This window comes from Saccopteryx leptura, chromosome 4, assembly GCF_036850995.1.
Source record: "Saccopteryx leptura isolate mSacLep1 chromosome 4, mSacLep1_pri_phased_curated, whole genome shotgun sequence".
Classification (NCBI taxonomy): Eukaryota; Metazoa; Chordata; class Mammalia; order Chiroptera; family Emballonuridae; genus Saccopteryx; species Saccopteryx leptura.
This window is the reverse complement of record NC_089506.1, coordinates 190,421,121-190,441,770: the sequence shown is the minus strand read 5'-3', so window position 1 is coordinate 190,441,770 and position 20,650 is coordinate 190,421,121. Positions and strand designations below refer to the sequence as shown.

Here is a 20,650-nt window from a genome sequence, read left to right as displayed (position 1 = left end):
AAATGAAAACCTATGTCCACATAGCAACTGTCCATGAATGCTTTAGCAGGTTTATTCAGAAGAGCCACAAAGGAAACAATCCAAATTCCCATCAGGTGGATAGGTAAGCAACCTGGTACATCCCACAGAGTGGACTACCATTCTTCAATGAAAAGGTCCATGAGGCCAGTAACAAGATGAATCCCCAACACATGGGGCTGAGAAAAGGATCCAGACACAAGAGAACAAACCCAGGGACTATATGTGAAACTCCTGAACTGATGAATCTCACCCACAGTGACAGAAAGCAGATCAGCGGTTGCCGGCATGTGGGGTCATGAGGAAAAGTTTGAGGAATAGAAATGTTATATATCTTGATTGTGAGGGTGGCTAAATTATACAATTAAAATGGGTGTATTTTCTTCTATGTTAATTATGCTTCAATGAAGTTGATTTTGAAGTAGAGTATTATAGTGAGTTTTCTGCAATCCTAATAGAATATAAAGTTTAAGTCCTTTTTATTCTTCATCACATCCTTTAATTCTATTTTTAGTATGATTTACAATGTATTTAATACACTACAGTAATTACATATGTGTATCAGATAGATAGACTGACAGGAAAGAAAGGAGGGAGAGAGGAAAAATATAGTTACAAATTCAAAATTTTTACTGTTGGGGTAAATGAATAAAAGCAGTTTGCAGACTGTGACTTATACCTATTTGGCTGCTGTGCAAAGGATGGACGGATGAGGTGGAGTGAAGGCGTGAGTGCTAGGCAGCAGGTAATGGTGGCTGGATGAGGGTGGTGGTGGGTAACGTGATGAGTGGCCAAATTCAGGACATATTCTGGAGGCTGTGTCAAAGGACTTACTGATAGACTGGCTATGGAAGGACTTCAGGCTGACTCCTGCATTTGTGGCCTAAGCCAGTGCATGAATGGTGGTGCCATTTACCTTCCTGGGCAGGGCAGGGGAGAGGGGCTTGGGAGAAATGACCTGTACTCTTGTGGTCATGTGGAGTTTGAGAGCCTGAGAGACACGAGAAGTCACCCAGAGGGAGCTTGTAAGTGGAGAAAAGGAAAAAGCTGAGAGTCCTGAGAGAGAAGAGTGGAGCCCAGGTGGGAGGTGGGTGCAGCAGGCATCACCAGCTCTCAGCTTCTGCTGTAATGGGAGTAGAGAGCTGGCCAGTGGCTGGAAGATGTCATCCTCGTCTAATCACACATGTTCTCAGTAAAATAGGAGGGGTGGAGATCAGAGCGGAGAGGAGGTCTGAAACAGCACACAGATGGGGGACAGTGGACAGAAGGTCGGGGCCAGTCTATGCTGTGTAGATTACGTGAACTAACTCACTGCGGGCCTCCCAGGACTCAGGCGTGCTCTGTTTGGATTTCCTAGATCACTATCATACACCGACAGCCCCACCGTTGTAGTGCAGGTGAGTCCTGAAGAAGGACGAGGCCAGTGCTGACCTCGTGGAGACCACAGAGGCGGGAAAGCAGGGCTTCCAATCAGGTGGGGTGATTAGGTGGGGCCGAGGTGTGCCGGAAGGAAGGAAGGGGGTCGGACAGAAGGCCAGACCAGTGGGGAGCTGCTTTTCTGAATATTGTGAGAAACGAGAAGACCTACTTCATAAAACCCGAGCCCAGGTTTGCGCAGGCAACGGGGCTGTCCCCTGCCATCAGCCAGAGGGTGGATGTGGCCCTTGTGAGTGCCATCCCTGTGATGACATCACAGTGTGGCAGACGCTACTTTTTTGCCAGGGCACTCTAGGCTAATGTAATCATATGATTACATAATTAACCCAGCTGTCTCATTAAGAAAATCAACTGGAATTCAGGGCATAATTAGTCATACAGCAATTAGCATGCTGATGAGCAACTGATGAAAAGCTGTCTAGATATCAAGTGTGCCAGGACCACCCCAATTACAGCAAGGGGGGATAGAGGTAACACAATGCCCCATGCAAGTGAACCAAGGATTCCCCGTCTCAGTCTGAGTTCTCACACTACAGCGCAGCGCCGAGGGACAGAGCGAGAGCCCTGAAGACGGAGCAGCATGCAAAAGCAGCAACAAGTGATTCCGGCACCTATCTCGTCATGTTTGCCTTTCTTCAAAATGTTTATAGGTGTTTCCTCAGCCTGTGGACATACTGTATGCAAAACAGAGGCTGACCAGGCTCCAAATTTGTTTTAACCTGGTCAAGGAGGACGAGCAAAGTTGCCTCCTTGTCTGGGCTCCAGTGTTGGGTAGAGCATAATGTCCACCCTTTGGTCCCAAGGCTGCTTGGAAGCAGCCCGGTCCCACAGCCCAGGGAGGAGACAGGAGGCATGTGTAGGCCACAGCCTTAGTTCTAAGGCTGCAGCCCTGGTGCTACTACCTTGGGCCCATTATGGTGCTGGAGGTTGATTCTTTGAAAATGTTTCATGAAGGCAAACTGCGAATGTGTAAGGGGAACCCTGCCATCTGGGCACCTGAGGTTACCAAGTTGTCTCTGGAGGGGCCTGGGCACTGGCTGCCCTGCCAGCACCAGGGGGCCAGGAATCCACGAACCGGAACCGCCTTTCAGGATCCAGCTGGAGCGGCCCATTTCCGCAGCTTCAAAAACGCCACTAAGTGGCCCGTGGGTTAAAACCTTGATGTAGAAGCAAGGGGTATTTCCAACCAAACTGTAAGACTGTGACACCTTTCCCAGGAGTCATGCTGTGGGGTCCTTCACTGAGGGCCGGACAGGGAAGAAGACAGAAGAAGGAAAAGAACGGCATTTCTTAACTGAAACCAGCAGCGAGGAGCACAAGGGCCTGGATCACTCTCTTACTCTTAGAAAGCAGTTCTCAAAAAGATAATGTTCCACTTTATTTCTGGATTCTCAAATGCTTGGCTGATGGGGGTATTCACCAGCAGAGAAGGTTTTCCTAAGGCCAAACTGAAACATGGCTGCAGGAGCACCTCAGAGCAGGGCATTTGAGAGTGGGTTCTGAAAATGTCCCACGTGACGGGCTCTCTCAGCCAGTTCTCTTTCAGGACTTCAGAAAACTCACACCTTCTACCTGCAATCGCAGGCCAGCTCTCTATAAACACAAAGTGAGAGAAGTCAGGCATGAGACCCAGTTCTAGCAGTGTTGCTTGAGCCCATGAATATTTTATACCATTGATCATAATGTGCTTCCTAAGATTTAAATCTTAAAATAAACTCTTCCAGGCACTGCCTTTGTATTTGAAAAGTTTGTGTTAAGGTGTGGACGTAAACCACACCTTAACAAGGAGTGAAAGATGCTTCTCTTTATGTGGGGGCAAGGGGCACAGAGAGAGGCAAGGAGAACTTATAAAGAAGTTCTTTCATGAACTTTGCAAACAGAGCAGAGCTCTGCAATACTAAGGTGGGAGCTCCACCAACATTGTCTCTTTTTCTTCTTTCCGGGAACTTAAAAAAGATACCATTATCGAGATGTTTTTGGGACAAAGATGTCACAGTTGTCTTTTAGAAAAATTATTAAGTATAGATAAATACTCAAATGACCAGTGCTTAAATTATCTGTAATACACTAATAAGGGCTATTAGAAACTAAGATCGCAAGTGGATTTTTACTGATTTAAGCCCCCCCATTGTTGAAATAAATGCATGCTCATTGTAAAAAAAATCTGAAAATTATCAAGAAGCAAGAGCAAGTCACCCACGCAAGGTTAATTTCTGGTAGATTATGCATGCCATCATAACTTTGCTCAGAGCTCAGTAAAATTCCATCTATGCAAGAGCCTTTAAGAGGAGGTCATTCCAGAATATTTCCAGCTATCTGAGAGGGTCACATTTTAAGTCTAGAGGTATTTCTTTCTTTTTTTTTTTATTACAGTAAGGAATGGGGGCCACCTATTTAACCCGTTTAATTATGAAATATTTTCTTTAAAGTACAGTAGGGTCTTCCATCGCCCAAACAAGCCACTGAGGAAGGGCAGGAGCCAAGTCTCAACTGCATTTGTACCTCAGGCCAAGGGAATGCATGAACACGACTAACTAAACATCACTCCTTGAACCTGTTCTCGCACACTCAGCATCAGTGTTGTTGACACACAGTCACTGAGCTCTGTCTCACTCACAAATACAGATTCCAGTGCAGAAGGGCACTGACCTCCTGATTAGAGGAACTCCTTATCTCAGGGGGCCTTCCCCAGGTGTCCTCACCACATCAGGTTGGCAAATGGCTTCAATGCTTTTCCTCATAGCTAATTTTTAGCAAATTAATAAAATAAATCTCAAAGTTGTATTAAAATAAAAATTTAAGTATTTTCAAATTTAAGCTATCCCTGTTGATCATATACATTATGATATAAAAAAATCCATCCATGAAAAAACTGAGTTGAAGCCATCTAACAACATAAAATTGTAACTTTATGAGTCTAAAACTACTCTTACTGCTATGATGTTGATAATAAAGGCAAAGAACATTTTTTTCCGAAATGTTTTATTTTAATGATTTTGGAGAGATGGAGAGAGCGAGAGAAAGAGGGAGAGAGAGAGGAACATGGATCTGTTCCTGTATGTACGCTGACCGGGGACTGAATCAGTAACCTCCACACTTCAGGGTGATGCTCTAACCAACCGAGCTATGCAGCCAGGACTCTGACTGTTGTTCTAATTGAAAACGTTCTTGCCCTGGTCGGTTAGCTCAGCTGGTTGAGCATCATCCTGAAGAGCAGAGGTTGCTGATTCAGTCCCCGGTCAGGGCACCTACAGGAACAGATCATGTTCCTGTCTCTTTCCCTCTTTCTCTCACCAAAATCAGTAAGTTAAAAAAAAAAAGAGGGAGAGAAAGAGAACAACAATTAGAGATGATAACAGAATCAAGAACTGGTGGCTAATTCTTCAAATCTTTTGTTGGTCTTCCTTTTCATTCTGAAAGCCATGCAAACAAGTAAACCATGTAAACAAGTACTGTTTCCAAAGATGAAGGAAATATGCTGTGTTAACTGAGTTCTGGGCTACAGCTGCCCTCATCACCTTTCACCCAGTGTTCCTCCTACACAGCTGAAACCCGTCCATTTCTCTCCAGTTTCACTCCTGCCACCTGAAACCAAGTGAACTCATCTCTCCCTTCCCACATCACCTTGGACCCCTTTCCAAATCTGTTGTCCAAACTGCAGGCAAGACGACTTTTTTTTATTACACATACCTGATCATGTTATTGCCCTGCTGAAAATTCATTAATGGTTTGTCTGTTAAAGTCCACAATCCTTTGCATAATCTACCAGACCCTTTCCTGCCTTTGCAGCTAGAGGACCACATTGGCATATGCTCTTTACTCAGATATAACTATTAACAGTGCTCCCTTGACTAAGGGCAGTGTCTTGGCTTGAATGATACAGTATCTGGCCACTCTCCTCACTGCGCCCTCTCCTTGCTCACCAAGCTCGCTGCCCCAGGGCATCTGCCTCTGAGCCTGTCCAATCCTACTCATTCTATACTTATGCCCAATGGGTCCTGCCTTCCAAGCACTTACCACACCTAAAACTCAATAATTACTCGTGTAATTACTTTTCAATGCCCACATTCCCACCGGACTCTAAAGTCCATGAGAACAGGAAGCTATCTGGCTGGTGCTCACTGCTGTATCCCTGCAGCCCAGCATGGTTCCTGAGACACAGGGGGCGGGAGGGCATCTGAGGTGCTGACTGAGAAATCCCAGGGAATGAGGGTCCCGGCAGTGTGGAAGGGCACTGTGCTCTGGCTAAAGTAGAATATTTATGACAAAAAGCATCATAAAAACACTCTCAAATTAACTAGGGAATGTGGAGTGATCTCGTAGCAGATGAGAAGGAGCATACACATGGGATCTTAACTATTTTAACTGTTCAGAGAACTCACCAGGATAAGTATGTACTTAAATGTTTAGCCAGTGTCTTTAATAAGAAGGAGCTTTTGGAAGAGAAAAATAACATTACGTAGGATGTTGGATGTGGAAGCTGAAGAAGAGGGACGAGCTGGCTGACTCCAGCGAGCTGGGTGGAGGGAGACCCCATGCTTGGTGCTGGGTGTGTAAAGCCTGGGATGCCAGCAGGACAGCAGTCACAACAAGTGCGGATTCCGGACATCAGCAGCAGCCACAGAACCCACGGCCTCTGGAGCACATACGCCGGTCTGAGAAACTCCAAATGCTACATGTTATGTAAATGTCTGTGCAAGCAGGTAAATCTTATAGTGACCACCAAGCAAACAAGAGTTCGGAGAGCTATTAACCAGCTCCAGCTCCGTGAGATGCCTCTGTTCTCTCGCCATTTAGGTCGTTAGAATGCTCCAGCATGTCTTCCTCCATGGAAAGTGTCAACGTCTGGAGTATGGTTCAACATGAACAAGTTAAAGCCTGAGACCAAAAAAACCTCAGAAAGCATTTGAAGAAATAATTTGATCCATTAATTCATTTGACAAATATTTATGGAGTTTCTGCTACATGGCAGGCACTGGAGCAGACGCTTGGGAAATAATTAGGGACAAGACCACATTGTCCCCGTCACTGTGCCCAGCCAGAAACGAAAACAGCCGAGTCCCAAGTTGTTCTAACAGAGGGAAGCAGGCTGCTGGGAGCAGGGCAGGTGTGTGAGAAGGGCACACCTGTGCTGAACTTGGGAGGTCAGGAAGCAGCATCTCAACAAGTTAACCTGTAGGAGTAAGACAGATGAGCTGAGAAGGGGCCTGGCCTGCCAGCAGTGTGGGGAATATGTTAGCAGCCTGGCATCACAACTGTAGACTGGGGGGTGGGGGTGGGGGTGGCCTGAGCTACTGAGTGGAGGGCAGAAGTTGGGATGGAGGCAAGTGGATGGGATTGAGAACATTCTGAAGGTAGAATGGACAGGACTTGGTGCCTCAGTGCTCGGTGTGAGCAGCTGGGTGGAAGGTGGTGCTCTCCCTAAGAGAAGGAACTCAGAAAGAAGATGGCTTCATCCACACTGGGTGGTTTCAGGGTGCCCATCAGCCATCCCAGGGAATAAGTTGGGATAATGCAAGCTGACACTCAAAGTGAGAACTGGACAGAGATAAAGCTTTCAGAGTTACCAAAGTGACCTTCAGAAAATTCTGCTGTGGAGGACTCCAGGGTGGCTCTGTGTCAACAGACTCACTGGGTCATTCAACATGTCCCACCTGTGGTATGCCAGGTCCTAGGTGCTGGACATAGAGCAATAAACCCAAGTTGTCTTTAAGAACCTTTCAGTCTAGTTGAACCAGCAGATAAGAAACAAGAACACCCACAAATAGATAGAATTTCCTGAAGGGGCGGCAAGTGGGGGCTGGTTCAGCCAGGTTTCTGTGCCAGTCTCCATGGCTCTGCCTCTTCCTGGGGTGGCTGGTTGGCTCTTCCTGGGCTCCTGAAGCTGGGCCATATGGCACCTAGCTGAAATACTGGTCCCATTATTCCTAAGAGCTTCTTGTAGTTTTCCAAGATAGTGTGAGTTGATGTTTCTTGAAACTAGAAGACTTAATGCACCTCACCGATGTCTCTGGGTTTGGTGGGACTGAAGCCTAAAGCACACAGACAGTTAAGGCACCTGACTCCCCACAACGGTGCGACTGTCAGTAAATGCAACACTATTGACCAGGCCCTTCCTGTAAACCTCAGCCACAGGATTACTTCATCTGAGCAGTAAGACTTCAAAACACAGGTAGAAGTGCTCCAAGCTCCACTCAAGCTTCTCAAGGAACTTGCTAGAATGTCAGACCACAGCATTTGTAAGAAAGAAATACCTGGATGTGGTAAAAGTGATCTATGTGGCATGCAGAGAGACTCTGGTTGACTTCTATTATTACAGAAACCATCAAACATTCCTCGCCCCCACCATCTTAAACTGCAACTGCAAACTCTAATTCTCTGGCCGAAAATGATAATTACAAAGAATATCATCAATATGGGAAAATGCTGATGGGGTAATGTTAAGTGAAAAAAGCGGAAGGTAAATATGTGCCTATATCATGACCAAAAATTTCTATGGAAAGTATAACGTACATGAATAAGGTCTGCCCAGGCGAAAAATAGTGTTGATTAAAAAAAAGGCCTAATCTTTTTTTTTCTATGGGAAATTAAATGGAAAATAACGGCAGAAAATGAAACCCAGCCATTTGCTAAAGTGGCTGCCCAGTTGAGAAACTTCACTAAGAGAAAACCTAGGTAAAAATTGGACTTTTAATAAGGAGAGTGTAGTTTATTTAGAAAACAGCAGCTAAAGGCTCTCTGGGTCTTTTCTTGGCAAAGAAAAAAATAAGCCCTTTTAACTAAGTCACCAACACAAAACTTGCATTTGCACAAGACCACACCAGTTGGACCACCAAGGTGCCAGTACCCAAGAAAGATCACACCCTGGCATCAAATGACCCATTTGCTGGGAAGCAGTCTTCTCATGAGCCTCGGTTAGAGTCTTCAGGGAACCCCTGGTTGGTTACAAACTCTTGCAAAAAGTCAAAAGGCCAGAATTTGGAACCAAGAGCTGAATAAGCTCCTAAAACAGCAAAAGTTTAGAACAAAGAAAAACCATTCTCCATCACTAGCCTGTTCCCCCACACTGTTCCATTTCAAAGATGAGAAAACAGAATTCCAAAAGGAAAAGGAGTATAACGAAGACCTCAAAACAAGGCCCTCACAAGAGAATCTGAATCTCCCTACCCCCTGTCCCAAGTGCTTTCTGCTGCTCCTTGCTTGGGGTGATGTCTATTAATCTCAGCACCCAGATGGGACAGCAAAGCCCAAGTGGCTCTGAATTAGAATGCAAGTTCAGATACAAAGGAGACGTGTTTCAGCTTTGCTTTGTTAAAGTAGTTCTAGTAATGTCAGTAATCCACATATTTGGTTGCAGCTAACTGGGCTACCACTTGCCCTTGGCTATAAACCTTAACCAAGTGAAAGACTTGGCCAGTTCCCTAGATGACCTCGGAGGGGATGAGGCATTCTAGGTACCCTATTAGGGCTGTTCCTAAATGTGGAATCAGTCAGCCCAAAATCATGAATATATATGACATCTGCAGAACACACACATAGGTTCTTTCATCTCTGTGAAATATGTAGCATTTTATATGAAAGATAAAAGTAGTCCCACAGATCTGAGTTGCCACATTTGCAAAAGCATTCATTCATTGTAGGTTACATGATGACTTTAACAAAAGTGCATCTAATTTCCATACCTACCCAAAGTCTGGGTTTTGGAAAATTCACATCCCCAGAACTTCGGTTTCATGGGGAAATTGTCATTGATGGCGTAATTCTCTTAAGAAAGCTGAGAATAATAAGCCTGAAACCTACCAACTCCCAGACACAATGTCCACTGGTGGGTTTTCAGTACATGGGCTTACCTGGAACATCAATCAATCTTTTGTAGACATTCAAGAAGGCTGCCTCAGCTTCTTTGCTTCTTTTACTCAGTGCATCAATCTGAAAGGGGATAGAAGAAAGAAAAGAAAAACAAAGAGCTCAAAATTTGTCAAGAGGTAATTTAAAAATCATTACACATCTAGTAAGTTCCCACGGCAAATGGAAGTCTGATTTCTCCATGTTAATGCCAGGCAGCTGGGCCTTCAACCCCTTAGAGGAAATGTCTGCAAACATACAAAAGAGAGACGATCCATGTGGGCCCAGCTCCGGAGGGTGCAACAAGTCAGGGGTATCAGCTTTGAGAAGAAGCTTTTTGCAACACTGTCCCATCACCCGAGCGTGGGCTTTCCGCAGAGAAAGTGGCCCAGCACCCTTCCTGGTCTCTTCCCTTCTTTTGCCAGTATTAGTATTTACTAAGTTGACTGTGTGCTGGATACTGCTGGGGGGGGGGGGGGGGAGGAAAGGGACAGCTCCTAGCTCCAGGATCTCGTAGGCCAGTAGGGGCAACACGTATGTAAACAAGTAATGAAATCCCAGTGAGCAGAGCCATGGGGATGCAGAGAAAGGGACAGCAAGCAGGAAAGTAGGTAACGTCTGAGCAGTCCCCGGGAACTGTCACCAGGGTGGAAAGGTGAGATACTACACAGAAGGGGAAGAGCACATTTAAACACTCAGAATACTGTTCTTAAATCTGGGGATTCAGCCTGACCAGGCGGTGGCGCAGTGGGTAGAGCATCAGACTGGGATGTGGAAGGACCCAGGTTCGAGACCCTGAGGTCTCCAGCTTGAGCGCCGGCTCATCTGGTTTGAGCAAAGCTCACCAGCTTGGACCCAAGGTCGTTGGCTCAAGCAGTGGGTTGCTCGGTCTACTGAAGGCCCACGGTCAAGGCACATATGAGAAAGCAATCAATGAACAACTAAGGTGTCGCAACGAAAAAACTAATAATTGATGCTTCTCATCTCTCTGTTCCTGCCTGTCTGTCCCTATCTATCCCTCTCTCTGACTCTCTGTCTCTGTAAAATAAATAAATAAACAAAACAAAAAAAAAATCTGGGGATTCATAGGTCATCTTTAAGAATTTTAGGAAAGTCAAGGATTGTCCTCCTAGAAATATAACCCCCTACCCCCCACCCAACACACAGTTATACATTTTATTTAGAAGACGGGCATGTCTGCAGTATTCTCCATGGGATCGATTAAGAACTCATGGAGGGGCTGCAACATACCAGGGAATACGGGAACATAGATACACGGGAAGGACTGGTGGGCGGTGAGATTGGACAGGTGAGGGGGTCAGCTCATGAAGGGCCGTCCGCGCATGTGGAGGATGAACTTCATCGTCTGATCATGTCAGAGTGGAAGGACGGGAGGGGGCAGGAAGGAGGCCACCATTCAGAGGCTGATGTCTTTGCTCAGGTGAGTACCGTGCAGGGCAGCTGGGTGGGGATTGAGGAAGAACAGCAATCAGAGAGATTAGGGTCCACTGAGTTGATGTGAGGCACAGATGAGTCAAGGATGGAGCCCAGGTTTCTAGCTAAGGCAATGGCTCAGTTTCAGTGATGGTGGCCAGGACTAATGTGTCTCATGAACTAACCCAGCTAAGCCATTTCCCTTCAGTGTAAAGTCTATTCATCAAAGAAAGGTGACTTACAGAACTCCCGAGTATGCCAGACACGGATCCAAAGAGCCTCTGACTGTTCGATGGACTCAGTATGTATTTTGCTCACATAATGCACTTGCTGAGGAAACAGATCGCTTCTTACACCTGAAGCATGCAAGATACCACATGCACGGAGTTCACAGTGGCTCAGGAAAAGGACACTAAATTATATATTCCTTCCATCCCCTCACAGAATTATACTCTCTCTCTGTCTCCAATGCTATTAAAGAGGCAAAAGGATGTGGTTTAATTACAGGGCCTCTCACCTGAGACAAGCAACAATTTGTTGAAGGCTGAGAGAGGTCACCTGATGCAGGAAGGGAAGACCTGAGGAGCGGCACTAAGCTAGCGGGGGCTGGGTCGGGAAGTCCAGCGCAGAGCAGATGAGTGCGCCCAAACGTTCCCGCTGCCAACAAGCTGCTATTTGACGTCGGTTTGGAACTCGGACACATTTCCCCGCCATAAAATAAGGTTGTGATTTAGGTGCTGGAGAAGTTTTCAGAATAATCCAAAAGACTACTTAAATATGACAAGACAGTTTTCTTTATTTTAAAAATAAAATGATTTCTCCTCTCTGATTAGCAATTCATGCTCATTGTATAACTAGAAAAACAGGGGTATCAGCTTTGAGAGGAAGCCTTTTGCAATACTGTTCCATCACCTGAGTGTGGGCTTTCCGTACAGAAAGTGGCCCGGCACCCTTCCTGGTCTCTTCCCTTCTTTTGCCAGTATTATCAAAAATAAAAGGAAGAAAATTAAAACTGTAATTTTGCTATTCACTAGTCAAAGTCAAACTCCGCCTGATCTGTATTTCTCTTCAGTATTTTTTTTTTTTTTTTTACTTATAAAATACATAGTTGAATGAAAGGTAGGCGTATAGGGAAACTACAGAGACAGGTCAGTTAGTGGCCCAGGGCTGGGGACAGGGAGGACAGGGGGGTAGAGGATGACAGCTAAAGGGTGCAGGATTTCCTTTTTGGGTGGTGAAAAGTTCTACAACTGATTGTAATGACGGTTGTACAACATCATGAATATAGTAAAAGTCAATGAACTGCAGACTTTAAATGGGTGGATTATATGGTATGTGAATTATATCTTAATAAAGCTATTAAAAATGTGTGTGTTTGAAATCAAACCATATGCAACATTTCATATTGGCCTTTCTTTCACTAACATATCTTTTACACAAATTTTGGAAATATCTTAATATACTATTTTAACTGTAGCTAACCACCATACACACATACATACATACAGGGGTGGGCAAAAGTAGGCTTACAATTATAAGTATGTAAAATAGAGTTAATGAAGCTATTGTAATCATCATAACTTGCATGTCTTTTCCATACAAGCAACTGTAAACCTTCTTTTGTCAACCCCTGTAGATGTTCTGTGTATGAATGGATTTGAAGTCTCTGTTCCAGATGTCTGGAGCACACCTTGTGAACTGAGTACTTCTCCCACCCAGGGGCACAAGCCCATGGGGAGCAGAGCATCTGCCCAGAAGGCAGCGCACAGGCCCTGGCTGCTGTCTGTATCTCTCGACACAGAGGCCCTCATTCTCAGGGACTGTGACTGAGTGTACAAAGGGTGGTCGCGTCTGTGGTGGACAAAGGATGGGATCTGGAAGGATCCTGAAATGCCATCTTCAATCTGGGGACATGGCTTCATGGGACATGATCTATATAGCACATTTGGGGACTGTTATGGGTTGAACTGTGCCCCTGCCCAGTATCTATGAATCTAACCCTATTTGGAAAAAGGGTCTTTGCAGGGCATCAAGTTAAGATCATTGGGGTGGGCCCTAATCCAATAAAACTATGTCCTTATGAAAAAGGGAAATTCAGACACAGAGACAGTCGCCCACACAGGTTTCCCTCTATGTGAACATGAAGGCAGAGATTGGGGTGATGTGTCCACAAGCCAAGGACCACCAGAGATAAAGATCACCAGAAAACCAGGGGAGACACTTAGAACAGATTCTCCCTCACAGCCCTCAGAATGAGCCAATCAGACCAACACCATGGTCTCGGCCTTCTGGTCTCCAAAACCAGAGTTATAAGTGTCCTGTTCAAGTCACTTTGTGGTATTTAGCTATAGCAGCCCTAGCAAATTAATATAGGGACCATGATTCTGAGCCATCTTCCTGTCCAAACCCAAGAAAATGCAAACCCAGTTCCGAGAGAACAAGGTTAGGCCAATGAATTGAATTAGTTCATTAAGCAACTGAACCATGAGGGTTCTTAAGAGAGGTGACAGTACTCTATGTGGTTGAGGTTCTACTTGATGAGGTCCTTCCAGCCCCTTTATGGGATTTTCAAACCAGAAGAATTTGTTGATTCTGGGAATTTTGATAATCTCTATGTTTGTTGACTCTTCAGACCCCGCCCTGTTCCAGGACCAGGCACTGGAGTTGAGTTTTGGTCATCCTCTGCCAGCTCCCTCTTCTCTGTGGTGGGTTTTCCCTTGCTACCCCCTGAGGCGTCCTATCTCTGCATGTTTGCTTCCTTGCATCTCTGCCTGAAAAGACCTATCCTGATTTGAGGCCCAGTGTGAGCTCACTTCCCCCAGAATTTGTGTGCCAGTACCCTCCAGCTGGCAGGGCTCTGAGTTTGGAGGGAGGAAGGTGGGCTTTGGAGCCAGGTTGTGGGCCGCGCCTATATCCCAGGGCTAGGTGGTTAGATGAGCGCGTGTGCTTGGATGGGGAAGAGCTCCTCCATAACGACTTTGTCACTTGCAAGAGCTTTCCTCCGGTTGTCCATAGGTACAGTCTGGAAAGCGGAGCCCTGTCTGTCCCTGCACCACCACTGTGTGAGTCGGATGGAAACAGAGTATCATCCTCATCTTCGTGCCTTCCACCCTCCACGCCTGCCTGCCGCAGGTGCCTGGGCCTAGGGGCCATCAGCCTGTGAGATGGTGAGCCAGGGCTCACTGTGGCAGCCCCTCACATGAGGGGAAGAGGTTTGTGAATAAGATGTTTGCGCTAAAATCTTAAGGTACAGATGGTTAAAAGTAGGAACTGAAATGAAATATTCTGTCTATTTAATGTGTAAAGACAGCCTGGGGTAGAGATTCTGCCTATCATTACAACTCCCTTCAAGCCATTTTGAGGAAGGGCAGGACAGTGGCAGGATTGGGACAGATCTGAAGAAGCTCTGACTATGCTCAGGCCTCGGACCTGGGTAAAACCTGTTCTGCTCCAGGGATCAGCCTCCCCTCCTGCCACACCTCACACTCCAGCCACACCCAGTTACTCCCAGTTCCCTGAATACGTGAGCAATTTCCGCGCAGCCTGGAAGGCGCCTCCTAGGAATGCTCCTCTGATCCTTGGGGCTCAGCGGATCCCTCTCTCTGCTGCAGCCACTCCCATCACCATATGGGACCGCTCCAGAACTGCAGATAACGCTCCCTTGGGAGATCCTAATTCCTTGAAAGCTCAAACTGTGCTTTCATCTCAACAGCCTTGTTTCCCAAAGATTAGAACACAGTAAGTGTTCACTACATTTTTATTGTGTGAGTAAAAATTTATCTAAATTGGTCAACAAGTGAGCAAATGGTTAAGTTATCCAGTTCTAAATCTTTATGAAAACGCTTAATATGTAAAGAGTTCTTTGTTCAGTAAGCATTTGTTTCATGTGCTGATTGATGACAGCCACTTGGCTGGAGCTAGCACACTGGACGCATCCTTTCCCACTGCAACACCCAAGAGAGCGTTCTCTCCTCGTGCTAGCAAGATGCCAGCGGCTTCTACTGCAAGCTTTCTGGATCCAACAGTTACCCTTCTAGCAACATCACATTATAGTCCTGAATCTGGTTTTTCTGTAGTATCATTTAAACAAAAAAAAAATTAAGGTCTATATAAAGGTTTTGTTATTGTTTTTTACTTCTTTTCCATGTGAGAGGAGGGAAGATAGTGAGAAGATAGTGAGATAGACTCCTGCATGCACCCTGATTGGGATCTACCCGGCAACCCTCATCTGGGGCTGATGCTTTGCTCATTTGGGCCCATGCTTGTAGCTGAGCTATTTTTAGCACCTGAGGCAGAGGCTTCATGGAGCTATTCTCAGCACCTGGACTGATGCACTGGAACCAATGGGGGGAGGGCTAGGGGGACGGGGAGCAGATGATCGCTTTTCCTGTGTGCACTGACCAGGAATCAAACCTGGGACATCCATATGCTGGGCCGACGCTCTACCACTGAGCCAACCGGACAGGGCCTATAAAGGTTTTAAATCTCAATCAATATTTGCTTACAGTATCATGAAAACTCAGGCCATGTTTGGAGACCAAGTACATGGAAATCAATTGCAACACCCCTGAGATTTAAAAGGGGTGAGAAAGTGCCCAACCATTAAGTACAAGCAGAGTTGTGCTGTGGAGTTTGGGGAGTCAAGCTGTATGTTGAATTACTGCTTCCAATCACTGTCCACCCTCCCTGCAGGAAGCTGCACATCTCTGTCCGCTGCTGTGTGACTTGTGGTTTAACAGCACCTTCCATGTGGGTGCTTTCCTGCCCCACTGACATCAGACTGGACTGCGTGAATTGCTCTGGCCAACTGAATACAAGTGACCCTGCCATATGCCATGGCTGAGCTTAAGATTTAAAAGTGACTGCACGGTTCAGCGTTTGCGCTTTCTCTCACTTCTGTGAGAACAGTGTGACCTATAGGAGCTGCTCCTTCCACTGGGATCCTGAATGAGGACAACACATGGTGCTAGGGCTGTCACAGCCGACCCACTGCCAACACATAATGTGAACGAGAAATAATCTTTCATCACCATAGGCCACTGAGATTGGGGCTGCTTGTTACTGCAGTGCAGTCTAGAAAAGCGGTCTGTTTCAATCCTAAGAGATAGTCACATCTCTAAGAACAGAGGACAAAGTGAAAATGAAAAGTGAAGAATAAACAAATATCATGAGGTTCAAAGGGTTTTTTTTTTTTAGCTTGATTATTTTTGCCAGGGGGAGGGCAGAGGGAAAATGGCATGACAAAGTTGAAAGGGCACAGTTAGAAATCAGAAGACTGGACATAAGATGTGGCTCCATCATGCATTTTGGAATACCAAGCCAGCTGTGTGTACCCTACCCTCTGCCTCTTTGAATTTTGTTTTCTCTGTCTAGGAAAAGGAAATGACAAGAATGCTTGCCTTGTAGAAACTCAGGGAGAATTGTACAAAACAGATATAACAATAGCGCAGAGCTATTCACGGGCTGGTTTTCAGTGTTGGTGATAATTCTTGACCCGTGATGCATTTAGAAGGAGAAACAGCCTGCAAATATATCTAAATTAAGCATCAAAATTTCAAAGGGTCACTTAGAGGAGAATTCAGTCAAAGCATTAGTTATTGTACAAAAGAAATTGCCATTTTAAAAAGAATCAACCTGTTAAGACTGTCTTTTAAACTGCATTTACAGTGGGTTGCTACAACTTTTTAGGGGTATGCTTATGTCTTAAAATGATACTCCCTGCAGAAAATCTCTCACCTATCTATAACTCAGAACATGAATGGGTTTCCAGTTGTGGGCGCTGTTATTAGAATTTTCAATAGGAGTCTCCGGTTTTCTGCAAAGGAAGGCAATGTGGGAAGTACAGGTACAAGCCTAAATTTTAACTGGAAGATGCTTTGCTTAGAACTGAAAAAATAGCACAAAATAGTATAATATTTACAGATATAAATCCTTTCTCTCCTCCAGCCTTAACTCCCAACCAACCAAGAAATCCTGCTTTGTTTGGCCTCAGAAATCAGATTTCAGAATTAAAATTTCTTTTCTTCCTTTGATGCTTCAGCCATAATGGAAGATCCACGTGATTTCTAGTTTGGACACTGCAGACCAGTACCCAGTGGAACTCCCCAACTGTAGCCTTTTACCACAGAGCCATGATGTGTCTGTCACATGGCCCTGGGTCATCATCCTAGAACCCAGAGAGAACTGGCCACTGTGCCCTAAAGGCTTCCCCTCACCCAGACTGCAACCCACATCCTTAGGCTGGAGCTCCAGAACCCTTTCCCACATGGCCCTTGCTCATGCTGCCAACTGACCATGCTCTTCTAGGCCAAGCATTGGTCCCCTCAACATGTCACGCACCTCATGCCTCCCAGGCTTTACAGCCTAGGTCCTTTGCCCTTCATCCCAGGTACGGGAATTCAGTTCTCCTTCATGAGCCAGTCTAGGAGACACCTCCTTTGTGGTATCCTTCCAACTTCCCCAGGCACCGCTGGCCGCTTGGTCCTTGTGCAACCTGAGCTCTTTGTAAATCCCTCTCTGCCCACTCTCACACTGCGTGATGGTGACTCATGTCTGTGAGCTTCCTCTCCACCTTCCTGTGGTCTGTCCCAGGCTGGGGTAGGGGCGCTTCCTCTCTCCATTCTGAGGCCCCAGGTCTTCACTAGCAGAGGAGGTGGCCTGGGACATGTCTGTGAATGAACAAGGGTGGATTCCAGGCAAAGAAGGCTGCACAAGGCCAAGGGATTCCTTGAAACTCACTATTAAATTATGCAGCATTGATTACTTTGGAAGATCAGAGTAGAGAAAGCAGTTTCCTATAATTAAAAGCTTTAAGAAAAGCTTTTACTACCCATTAGAGTTTAGTCTAGTAGTCTAAAAAGTAGGAAGTCATGACAGCCAAGCTGTGATCTAGTTTAGGGAAGAGCAAACTGTTCTTGTCAAAACAAGAGAACCCCAGTGAGGTAAATGTCTGTAGGGGAGAGAGAAGGGAGGGGCATGGGGGTTCAAGATGAACTAGCCAGGTGATGTCTCTCTAAAGTAGAGAAAAATAAGATCTCTTCATGGGCTTTTGGTAAGTACAGTCATCCCCCCATATTCTCAAGGGATACATTCCAAGACCCCCAGTGGATGTCTGAAAAGGAAGAGAGTACCGATTCCCATACACACCATGTATTTTCCCTATATATACATACCTATGATAAAGGTTTAATTTATAAATTAGGCAGTAAGCTATTACCAACAATTACAACAATATACTGTAATAAATGTTATGTGAACATGTACATATGCTGTATATGTATACATATACAGTATATGTGTAATATACTATAATAAAAAGTTAGGTGAAGTTATGTGACAGTACTAGGGTTACATGAAACACAAGCGCCGAGATACTATGACAGTTGATCCGATAACCAGGACAGCTACTAAGTGACTTGCAGGAGGGGTGTCTACAGCATGCAGATGCTGGACGAAGGGAGGACCCGAGTCCAGGGCAGACGGAGTGGGATGGCGTGCATATACTCAGAATGGCACAAAACTTAAAACTTATGAATTGTTTATTTCTGGCCTCTTTCATTTAATATTTTAAGACTGTGGTTGACCTCAAGTAATTGAAACCATGGAAAGTGAAATGTGGATAAGTGGGGAGGGGTGGTTACTGTATTAAAAAGGAAGTGTGCAAAGGGCCTAGGACTGAGCCTGGCACTCGACGGGCCTGGAATATTCCTGCAGCTGTATTACTGAGTGTCTGCCTGTCCCCTGGTGACTCCAAGCCCAGCCTGAGGCTGGACTCAGTCTGTGTACCACAACTGTTGCACACTCAGTTCACAGTGAAAAGATGCTTTCATTTGCACATGGCGGTACAATCAGCGGGCTGCTGTAGGCGCCCCAACACTGCCCAGCTGGTCCACCCCCATAGGTCACACACAGGGGGCCTTGTCACATCAGCTCTGAGGCACAGATACAGACAATGGTGTGGACTTTCACAAGAGCTAGAATCACCAAAAAAGTAAGAAACAGAAAGACTGGTCTTGAAGCGTGCCCACCGCTATGCATTCTGATATGGAGAAGGCCCATCTGTGCAGGGTGTGGCTGCGCCTCACGGTGCCACACAGTGCCACATAGCGCCGAGGGCCTGGAAACAACGGGGGAAAAGCAGGTTGGGTCCCTGCTCCAGCACAAACGAGGAATAGTACCTCCGCCACTGACTTAACCTCTCTGGGCCTCAGTTTCTTTGTCTGCAGATGGGGAAAATAAATCTGGGTTGCTGTGAATGGTAAAGGAGCCGCTGTATCAGCAGTACCATTCCTCAGGTGCAATAACCGACCCAGTCACTCAGAACCAGGCCCCTAAGCTAGGCTTTGAAACCACCTTCCCACAAAGGATGTGCCGACGCCCCAGCACAGCGCACTGAGGCTGGTCATGGGGCCCGGGGCCATGTGCTTGAAGGAAGACTTGGGTTTGAATCCAGCCCTGATCACTGAATGACCTGAAGGTGGATTACTTAAACTTTTAAAGCCCTGGTCTCTTCATCAATTTGGTGAATAATTCCCTTTACTGAGGTGTCGTGAAAATAAAATGTGAGAACCTCCCACATCAAGTATCCAGTACGGTGTGGAATATACAGAAACTGAGTAAAAAATAGCAGTAACATTCCTCAAAAAATCCAAATCCAGAATTCTTTCTCCACTAAACCACAGGCTGTCCCCTTCTGCTGTCAAACCAAGTAGAAAGCCAAAAATGATTCAAGTCTTAGGGGACAGAGACACTTAAACAACATTTAAGATACCAGTGGCAATAGCACACTCATAAACAATCCACTAGCCTGCACCCTGGGAATTTACAGGCTAATGATTTAGAAATAAACACAGCCCATTAACAGAACTTACATCGATGTACTGCTGGACTAGAAGCCAATAAGAATCAGTAAGAGCTCCAGGGATATGAGAGAAGACTTTTGTCTCATTCTATGTCTGTCTGCAGAATTCTTTCAAGAGCAAAACATGATTTGAAGAGCGACGTAGAACCAGAAGAAGTCAGCAGAGAATGGCCAAGGTCCTGCCCAAAACAGACATGATGCGGCCACAGCTTCAGAGTTCTGATTTTAACTGAACACAGCCATGTAAAAGGAACAGGCACATTTTCTGAAGGAAGGTCACAGTTGCAGAGCCCAGTAAACCTCCTCTAAGTACACATTTACTTAATGTTTGGCAAGTACTAGTCTTGGCATTGTAAAAGTTCTATGGGGTGACCAGGGGTGACCAGGGATGACCCGGTGTGGAGGGAGCCTGTCTCCCAGCACCTGGTCACCCCTGGAGCATGTGGAGAGAAGAGATTGCAAATGGGCAGGGGAGCTCACTACTACCACCAGCTTTGTTTCTTAAGGTCACATGCCTTCATGATTTGTGACGCCCAGACGGAGTTCGGTGGATCATTTGCACAATACTCCTCACCACAGAGGACTGAACAGGACTTAGTGGAGATCCCTATTCTGCTCAAAGCAGGGTGGACCAGTTACAAAAGCAATGCAGTGTAGACCTGGGCAATGACACAAAATTGCATCTTATACTGACAGAAGTATTCCTTAACTACCCCCACCCCCCAAATTTCTCAGAAAAGATAACTGGAGAAGTCTAGAAGGAGTGCCCTGAAGAACGAGAGAGGAAATGACGACGTGGAGGTCATGGAGAAGAGACCTGTGGCAGAGGACAGTGTGACAGTAATAGAAAAGACAATAAAAACAGCAAAAAGCATTTCTACCTTCCTTTACAGGTTACAAAGCCCTTTGACGTCCATCTGGCAGTCTGGCTGTCCACATGTATCTAAAGGGCTCCTTTGGGGAGGAAGGATTAGCTATCTTCTCTCTCCCCAGGGAACAAACCCAGAATCAACAGGTAGCAGCTACAGGAAGGCAGATCACAGCTTCACAGCAGGA

The 20,650-nt window shown here is 45.8% G+C and overlaps 1 protein-coding gene across 6 annotated transcripts in view; it reads right to left on the bottom strand.

Annotated features, from left to right (window-relative positions):
• Window positions 1-20,650, bottom strand: part of CUX1 (cut like homeobox 1) — a 375,210-nt gene that overhangs the window by 160,138 nt on the left and 194,422 nt on the right. For all 6 annotated transcript variants that reach the window (XM_066382339.1, XM_066382340.1, XM_066382341.1 and 3 more), the window contains exon 4: window positions 9,306-9,384. In XM_066382339.1, coding sequence (XP_066238436.1) covers window positions 9,306-9,384 — 79 coding nt within the window. The remainder of the gene's footprint in view (window positions 1-9,305; window positions 9,385-20,650) is intronic.